General features: G+C 40.9%; 1 protein-coding gene across 1 annotated transcript; it reads left to right on the plus strand.

Moving 5' to 3' along the window:
- The first annotated feature begins 2,697 nt into the window (after positions 1–2,697).
- LOC139731169 (uncharacterized) lies at positions 2,698–9,471 on the plus strand. The gene is made up of 2 exons (XM_071642050.1): positions 2,698–2,966; positions 8,823–9,471. Exons 1-2 carry the CDS (start codon positions 2,698–2,700, stop codon positions 9,469–9,471), a joined length of 918 nt encoding a protein of 305 aa, XP_071498151.1.
- The last annotated feature ends 565 nt before the right edge of the window (positions 9,472–10,036 follow it).

A 10,036-nucleotide genomic window follows, 5' to 3' on the forward strand; every position in this document is an offset into this window, starting at 1 on the left:
CACCTTGAGATGGATATTCCTCATCACCTAAGTCCATCTCCCCTTTCTCGGAGCCGATTTTCTGCATCACTGTAATCTGCTTTTCGACATGCACCACTCAACTTTGCATCAGCGGGATCGCTCCTTTTTCTCGTCACCGGCCCGCTGCCACATCACGACATGCACTCGACCAGCCCGCGGCCGGCCACTCCCTAGAGCGACTCCCCGACTCAACTGGTTCTCTAAACCATGTTACGCTTACTGCCGGGGAAATTCATTGCACCCATGACGAACTGACATCTATTCGACGATTTCGACCCCGCCACTTACGCCGGCACTTACGCTCATCTTTTGCACGTCACAACGCAGTTGATGCGACGACATCGCCTGCCACGCCAACAGCAATCATCTTCGAACATGCCATCGCGACGAGCACGCTGCATGTTTTTACCCGCCACGATGCCGCCCGGCCGCCGTCTACTTCACCCGCCGCACGCCTCGCCTCGACGGTTCCTTCGGCAGGCACGCACGATCGACATCCACGACCGCCTAATCGCCGCACTGACACCGACACCTGCCAGCATCGACCGGCCTTCAACCACACGACGCCATTCAAATCGCTTGACCTTTCGATACGATACGATACGAATCGCTCAACATCTGTTGCTTCGACACAATATGACACGCCGCGATATGAATCGCTCGAACTCTCGCTACGACACGACACACCGCGATACGAATCGCTCAACTCTCGCAACGCCACGATACGACTCGACATCGCCGACCGTTGCCTCATCGACCGCCACGAACTTTCGATCGCCCTCCGCCGAATTTTGGCTCGACCTCGAACACATCACGCATCGGCTTCTACCGGCACGAATCGCTGCTGCCGCTGGCCATATCGCGCTTGCCAACTACATTGTATCAACACGACATCTCCAGGCGACTCACTGTCCTGTCGAGAGACCGTTGATAGCTGACAATCTGACATCGACATCGACCATCCGCTCACCCCGACTCTCGTCCACGCCACATACGTCCTACTGACTACAGTTAGTCTTCGTCAACCGCGATAGCCGGACATTACCCGAGCACGTTATAATCGCAAGCGATAAAAAGACTCAGTCATACACAGGACATTCGTGTTGGACACTCATTTCACTGCGTGTTTCGTGATTACTTTATCATGTCTGTCAAGTAAGCATCACCTTGCACATTTCAATTGTACTCTGATCTAAATTTCTATGTTGCCTTTCGATATGCGATAACACGGTTTATAAACACTGCCTATACAACGACACGCGTCAAACTGCCAGTGATTATTTTTGTATCGTCATCTTGAAGCGAAAACATGTAAATTGACAGAATTATTGTGTGCCAATTCCAATGGTTCATACGTTTACCAAATCCCATGTATTTTAACTGTACACAACGCATACAGTTCGACAAGTTCATTGCTTTGAAACGTCCAGCATATAATATAATTGACATTTGTTCCGTTCGCATTTCTCGAACCATGTTCACCTTGGCATTGTCATGTATACGATTACATAGCGCGTTTCATGCCTTACAACGGTTCACGAAATTTAACATTTGAACAAATGTTAGCATGTACGTTTTCCAAACCATTCTGTACATTTTGTAATTTCTACGTGTGCTCTAGCCTCGCTGCATACATTTACATTTTCTATCGTTCCCATCTCTCTTTTCCACCTTTCGAGAAGCTCACTAGGGGGGAGCTACTGTAGCAGCTCAACTTTTCTCCAGTTTCTCTCCTTCACAATCTCTCTCTCACCGCTTCGACCTCTCCGTCTTTCCCACTCTCTCTCCTCCTCTCTCCGTGGGTCATTTATCCTCCCCGCTGGTTCTCTTCAAAACAATTCAAAGGTAACCGCTTGTCAACACTGACCACTTGTTTCACTGTCTGATACCAGAGGGGTGAGTCACCTCTCTGCTGTTCTACATGTATAAATACCGACTGCTCTTTGTGTAAAAATGCAGAGTGTGTTACAATTTCATCATGAGCGACTTGCTCAGACAACTCGCCTCGGCAGGGCCTCAATAAAACCTCATCTACAATGTACGCTCGGAGTGCTCGATGTCTTCATTTCCTATAGTGTATATTCGACCTTAATTAATTAGTGAGTAGGTGTTGCTACCACTACCACCATCATCAATACCAATCACTAAAGACCCTAATAAAAGATGGGTCCCACCTTTTATTAGGATCACTTTGTTTTGGATATATTGCTCAGCCATTTCAAAGCCAATTTTTTTTTCAAATTAACTTTGAATTCCTCTTAAAATTATATGCTCTTTCATATTTCATAAGAGGTTTCTAATCATCTCAAAAAAAAATCATCATCAAAAATGTTGAAAAAACCTTAAGCCCCATCTCAACCGAAACTGTACATCCCTTTAAAGTACACAATACACACCATTGACAACTTCAACCCGTGCTAAAGGTCTAACCATGGAGCTGTGTTGTAACTCCATGGTTCAACACCATAGTTGGTGGACCTTCCAGTCGCAGCCGCATAATGATAACACGAGCAAATATAGGCCCTAGCGTGACCCCAACGTTTGATACATGTATTTACACGGTCTCATGCACCCCACGCACTCTACAATGTCTCCTGGGTAAAGAAAAACTCGGCTGCCAAATGCTATCAGGTTCACACTGCAACTACACACCTGTAAACTCCAACTCGCCACACAATGGCGTCTACCCCAGCTTCTGTGCGCCTCATCGTCTGGTGTATGCCGCGGACGATCTCCACGGCGCTCGCTAAATGTCTCAGCGCCATTGAGGGACTCGAAGTCTGGTTCGAGCCGTTCTGTTACAGCGAAACCGCCGCCAACGTGTACAAGCAGGCTGTCGGCCGGGACCTGCCCAAGGTGTACGATGGGAACGAGGAGGCGATCGCTTCGGCTGCTGAAATTCTGTCCAATATCGTGGGCTCCAAGATCGAGGCAGACCGTATTGCGTAGGTTCACAGCCAATATTCATTCCTCTTTTATCATTCCGTAGTCAACTGTATATATAGCTGGGAACTTAACCTTATGGATCCAGTAAATGCAGAAATAATGTTAGTACACACAAGGAAGTACATGTATACCAAGGTACACACCTGTGCGGTTTGAGGAAAATCAGACAGTCCGTTCAAAAGTTATGAACGTTTAAAGGTTCGGTAGCGTCAAACAAGAAAACTACAACAATTCTTAATGTTACAGGTGGAACACTGTTACGACCAAAATCACTCCGAGAATGATCGCACAAAAGAAACAATCAACTAATGTTCAGGCGGTTTATTAACGGTGATATTGTGGGTACAGACTGGTAATCGGCGTCACATCAATACAATAATGATCACGAGAAACAAATATAAGTCAGTAATGGAATCACTTACGTACACATTACACGCAATATCCCTGGAAATGTCCAAATACGATGCTTGATGCACAAATGAATGATCCGTGATGCACCGATGAATGATTCCTTCGACGTAACTCCAGAGGCGCAGGTTACGATAGTCCACGGTATAGATCCGGGGTAAAATCCACGAAATATGTCCACGGCGAAACGTGCAGAGTCCAAACGTTGTGACGACCACGTCCAGTTGATGCGTTGAATGATGATTCACTTAATAACGTTCAGCTAAGAATCCAGCCCATCACAGCTTTGCCATAGCAATGTCCGTTGACATTAAAATATGGAGTCCAATGAAGGCACATTAATTCTCTGCAGGCAAAATGTCTCCCAGGCCAAGTATCTCCACAAACATAACAGGTCAGCAGGTAACACAGGACTGACTATAACAAGTCGCTTCAGAGCCAGAAGTTACGTAACTCTCAGAGCAGAGGTGTTGGGTACTCTGCCTACTGCAGAATTTCTCTGGCTTATATACTATCCATTCACCCCCTTCTAGCACATTCTATAACTCTCTCCAACCTACTAGCCAGTCTAAGTTCCAGGAAACTTGGATGACTCACTGCCTAACTATGTACAAAACATCATTGCCAAGAATAACTACCAATCACATTGGGCTACAGGGACAGTGCCTCACTCAGCCAAATATGTTAGCACTTCCCAGAACTTTCTGGAATGGGTGAAATCATTCTAGATTGAGTGAGCTATAATGTATTTCCTGCTACATGCATGTACTGTATAGCTACATTGTATACCACCTAGAAAATTCTCCACTTATCTGGTCAGCCTGTATGTACTATATCTATACCACATAGAATGTTCTCCATTAATCTGGTCAACCTGTGTACATACACATTAAAACAACCATGCATACAGTACATCATACATGTACATAACTACTAGTGTGTACATTTGTGACAACACGATATGAAGAGAATGAAGTAATTTCACAAAATACATATTTTTTGTTTAAAAAACATACTCCTTCGACTTGTTACTGACAGAATGTTCAGGTAAAAGTTATGCCTCCTGACTTCTAAAAGAGGTACGTCAAGCACTCTTTAAAAATGGTCAAAAATGAACATATTTTCAATTCTCCCATTTTTCCCCGTCAAATCCTTGCCCTACATGTGACATCATTAATTGTTGTATGTAGTCTTCTTATCCATCGAAAACGGCACATGTGAACGGTTTGTCCGATTTTCCTTAAACTATACTGAGGTGTATACTTCTACGTTGATTCACTTAATTAACAATAACACTCCGCTGTGGAAATGATAATATTTTCACCTCCGACTGTATATAGGTGTAACCTATGGCCTGCGGAGGTTATGTTTTCTGTTCCTTATGTTTGTCTGTGTGTTTGTCTGTCTGTGTACTTAAGATAAATCGGCAATGAATGATCAGATTTATACCAAATGTATATATTGTGTAGATGTCCCTATACCCCTATGTTTGTGTCGAAGATACTGCCTACGAAATGGCGATGTTTTAATTTGGATTATTTGGATTAAGCTCCCTCGAAATAGGGTAAAATCACCAAAACTATTCGGTAAAGGTTTAGCTTCTGGTCATACCCAGACTATATCAAGGGCTTTGATTGTATACGTGCCATGTTTTTAAAATAGATTTGAATACAATTATTTTAACTTTCATTGATTTCTGTCATTTTCAACGCCTGGCATGTTGCCTGGTTGTAAAATGTATCAATGATTTCAGCTGGGCATTTTCTCTTTTAATTTAACCACTTTTTTCATATTCATACTAACTCGGATATTTTACAAGACTTTGATGTGAAGCAGCATTTATTCGCCGATATTCTTGTCCTGTCGAAATGTATGAATGAATAAATGAATGAATGAATGAATAAATAAATAAATAAATGAATAAATAGATAAATAGATAAGTATATAGATAAACAAATAAAAAATGAATAACTAATAGATAAGTAAATAAATAGATGAATAATATTCCTTTGTTCACTGAATAGATATACTTTTTAAAGTAAACTCCCCTCTAAGGATGTGTCCATTAAATAGGTGCAGTATATTTACAACGTTTAAAACATTGTCAAACATACTGCAACTCTAAATTCAAATTGATTTAAATGAATTCTTCCTAGAAAGAAGAATGTCAGATGTTTCCTCAATATCACACATATTATAACAGTGTATGCATGAACATAGAGTCGTGGTATTGAAATGTTTGCTGGTTTTCACGGAACGGTTATCATGTTTGCAAAGACAGCACATTACATTGTGTCATAATCTAAAAAGTTGTGATGTCAGCATCTTACAACTCTTCCATTCTTTTGTTCACCACGGTGTTCACAAGGTAGTAATAATAATAATAATGACAATATGGCCTTTTTTAAATCCAAGGTAGCCACCACAGTGTTGACACTGCTCTACAGTGGGCCCTGCCATTCTAATTACCCTAGCGTTGCCAAGTACCCATTTATACACCTGGGTCGAGAGGGACATGGTTGATAAAATATCTTTCGTAAGGACTAAGTACTGGACTGGATTCGAACTCGAGTTCTCTGATTGAGAGACAGGAGTCATTGTGCCGCAGTGGTCCCACAGAATTGATATAACCTTAGCAGCATGCTTGATAAATTTAGACATCACAAGCCAACATTTCAGATTGTTTTATCAATCTTCTGTTATCAAAAAGCAAGAATAATTCGATAATTATCAGATATCATCTGTCAAGATAATTTCCGTTGAAAAGAGGAAATTTGGTACAGCCTTCAAATTGGTGCGGGTCTATCAAAAGGAAATTCGCAAGGCAGTGGCATCATTGTTTTTCTGATTTGCCTTAATACATTTGGTTGGGAACTGATATGATTATCTAGCTCGCATCAAAATATGACATTCTTAAATCTCTCTCTTTTTTATTTCCAATGAAATGAAACGTCTTCCATTCCGTTTAAACGATATCTCTCTATTAATATAACTTAAATATGCATTATGATATCAACTTTAACAGTGTCTTTTTTGCCGATGTTTAAGGTGTTACCTTAGTAGATATTCCGCCCTTTAGTAAAGTGGTTAATACACTTGCTTTCTCACCATAATAAAGTTTAATGCATATTTCTATTTTACTTGCGTGCTAAAGCCTTGCCTTCACAGTGCAAGATCAAATGCATACGAATTAGATTCCAAGTATTGAAATGCATCGAGATGCACAGGTTGATGGAATAACTTTTTACATGCAGTAAGTCCACAACACAGTGAAGAAAGATGTCAGTCTATAAATTTAAATGCACTAGAGAACCAGCCTATCGTAATATTGGCATGAACAAGGCAAAAGGATGCCCATAAAATGATACAGTGGACTCCCATTATAACGAAGTCCTCGGGACCGGCAGTTTTCTTTCGTTATATCGAAATTTTTCGTTATAACCGAACCAAAATAAACAATAAAGAACGTATTGTATTGTATTGTATTGTATTGTATTGTATTGTATTGTATTGTATTGTATTGTATTGTATTTATTTTCCGTCATTAAAAGATATACAAACAAAGATATGTTACATAAAATAAATCTTCAACGGAGGGATGACCCTACTCAGCACTGTTATCGTAACAGCGCTGTTTTACAGAGGGGTCCCTTACATGAGAAATATAAACAAACAATATAGTGACATAGGAAGAAAATACAAACATTCAGAGAAATATATCAGCTGTAAATTATATACAATCATAAAGTTCAATAATGAATATGTAAACACAAAAACAGGCATCTACGTGGTTACATAAAAAGAAAATACAAACATTCAGAGAAGTATTTCAGCTGTGAATTATGTACAATTATAAACTTCGATGATAAAATATAAACACACACACACACAAAAAACACATCTAAGTATATTCAACAGAGAAAGAAACTGAATGAGGGATATACATCTACACGCTACATAAACAAGAGTCACATAAAATCAGAAATAGAATTTTCTAATCCCTTAAAAAATATATCTGGACTTGAGGTCAGCTTCAAGGTATAAGGCAGTGAATTGTATTGCATTGATCCCCTATAATATGTTGTTCTTTTACAATAATCAGTACGAGGCTTTGGGAGAAGAATGTTCCCTGCGTTACGAAGAGAATATGAGTAACGGGAAGGCTGGAACATATCATTCATAGATGAGGATAACATTATTATGAGTTGATTTAAATACAAACATGTTCAAGTGCTTCCTACGTCTGGATTCCCCCCCCCCCCCTCTCTCTCTCTCTCAAAACTATCATCAAAAGTGTATAACACAGTTTTGATGAGTATGATACCATGATGGTGCTGCGTTCGTTGTTAGAGTCTCTTTTACCTATATGCAGGTACAGTTTGTATTATATCAGAATTCTGATGTATGAAGGGACCGTAGTTGTTGCCAGAGCCTTTTCGAAGGCTCTGGTTGTTGTCAGTGCCGTATATACGGCACTGGTTGTTGTACTAGAATAGCGCCATCAACGTTTAAAGTTCTGGTTTAGACTTTTGCAAACTTGAATGGGGGGGGGGGGGGGGGGGTGTTTCATAAAGCTGTTCTTAAAGTTACGAACGACTTAAGAACGACTGGTGATCAGTTCTAATGAGCTATATTTATCAGAATTTCAGTAATTCTGCACAAGACCTGATCACCAGTCGTTCTTAAGTCGTTCGTAACTTTAAGAACAGCTTTATGAAACACCCCCCAGATTCCTTCATAGACTGCTATGGTATATCATTATTATTATTATTATTATTATTATTATTTTTGGTACTAAGGAGGAGCGTATTGTGTCCCTCGGATAGGACATAAAATTGAGGTCCAGTGTGTGAGAGAGTCACAACTCATGGGTGTAAAAGATCACACTTCATTCATTCATCGTAAAGAGCAGGGTGTTCAACCCGGTGATCGGGTACATCGAACTGGACTCCATTGAAGACCAGCTATTGCAGCTGAATATGGCCTATCCAGCCATCTTCTCAGATGGAAATGAAACAGAAAGACAGAATGTAGCAATGTAATTCGACAACTATACCATCACTTGCTTAACAACTTCGCCTGCGTAGAATTACGCATGCTTCCTATGTGAAGCTACTTTGTCGCAATCCTCGTTCATTGTGATTTTTTTTCGTGAATTTTGAATATATCCTCATTCCTGTTATCTCACTATAAATTCTGAAACTCTGTACTGATTAGAACCAACTTAGAGATGCTCAAATGCTGAAGTTTGAAAATTAAATGGAAGTCTCCTTCATTTCTCATGATACATAATACTGATCTACATGCAGATCAGTTCTATTAATTTTCCACATGAGGTATAGATTTTCCCTACAAATCTGGTAAATCTAACGTGCTAAAACGGCGGGAAGATTATTACAGTCTAATTTCCATTGATCTCTTGTGGTTTATGGTCATTATGGTTGCAGGTTTTCAGCAGTCAAGAAAGCGTTGGAATCGACAACTGCCAAGTACGTGATAGTCAAGGATATGGCGTTTGGTGTGAGAGACAAGGATAGCCGCGCCTACATCCCAGCCGGGTACAGACACGTGTTCCTCATCCGTCACCCAGTGAGGGCGTATTCGTCTTACAGAAGAGCAGCCTTCAAGCAGCTCACGTCCATGGGCGTGCTGAAAGGGGATGCCAGGAACTTGGAAACGTTTGACTTCGGGGTTGAAGATTTCCTTCTTCCGTCGAAGACGTTTTATCAAGATCTCCATTCTCTGTGGGTATACGTGCGCGAGTCAGGCCTCGACCCGGAACCGATTGTCCTCGACTCCGACGATCTGCTGGCGAGACCTTCCGAAGTGTTGTCGAAGTTTTGCCGACTGGTTGGGCTCCCCTATTCGGACTCCTTGCTCCAGTGGGATTCGTCAACAGCCGTAGCCGACTCATGGAAGGCGCCCGGGGAGGCGGTGGCAAAAGATTTCGTCACCATGTACGAAACAGCCATGAAGAGTAGCTGTTTCATGCCACTTTCCAAGCTCATCCCACGTGACCAGCTACCCGCCGACGTCCTACGACTATCGGACGCTGGGATGAAATTCTACGAAGAACTTCAAAAACACAAATTTTAATTACATATTTCATTCAATTCAATACATTTATTTTCACATTTCTAGAATGAAGATCATTTAAACATATAGATAGCAATGTGATGTCTTTGAATAATCTCACTGAATATTAATCAATGGCAAGCAAAACTGGTGAACCACAGGAAAAATCACAGATGGGGTATTCACGAATCGGCAACCTTACCCTTTTGTTTCAAGGTTTCATCTGCCCTTCCTGTACAGATGATAGATATAAAATATAATCTGTCTAACGTCAAAAGCTAAGTCACATTATATACGTCTCATACAGTACCTCTATGGAGCAGACTTCTCCTAAATTCTAGAGTGCATGACCCCTTTTTGAAGTTGTCCTTCATCTTGATGGTGCACGTTAGCCTTAATAAATATTCCGTACCTACTGCCACAATTTTGAAAGGTTTGACACTGTTATCTTCATTGTAAAAAATGAAAGGTCTGCACAATATATCTTGCATGTCTTGTGTATGTATTTGGCAATTATACAACCAAACCAACAAATGTATACTATGCACACACTATTTGCTGATTTTAAGCTGAGAACTTATGAGTT

This window comes from Diadema antillarum, unplaced genomic scaffold (assembly GCF_040938485.1).
Source record: "Diadema antillarum isolate AM-2024a unplaced genomic scaffold, OU_Dant_1.0 seq00000364_RagTag, whole genome shotgun sequence".
NCBI lineage: Eukaryota > Metazoa > Echinodermata > Echinoidea > Diadematoida > Diadematidae > Diadema > Diadema antillarum.

What these genes read in the sequence shown, in the direction of transcription:
- LOC139731169 (XM_071642050.1), top strand. Translation starts at nt 2,698, where the DNA reads ATGGCGTCTACCCCAGCTTCTGTGCGCCTCATCGTCTGGTGTATGCCG. An exon ending in ATCGAGGCAGACCGTATTGC is followed by an intron (nt 2,967 to 8,822) that starts GTAGGTTCACAG and finishes TTATGGTTGCAG; the next exon opens with GTTTTCAGCAGTCAAGAAAG.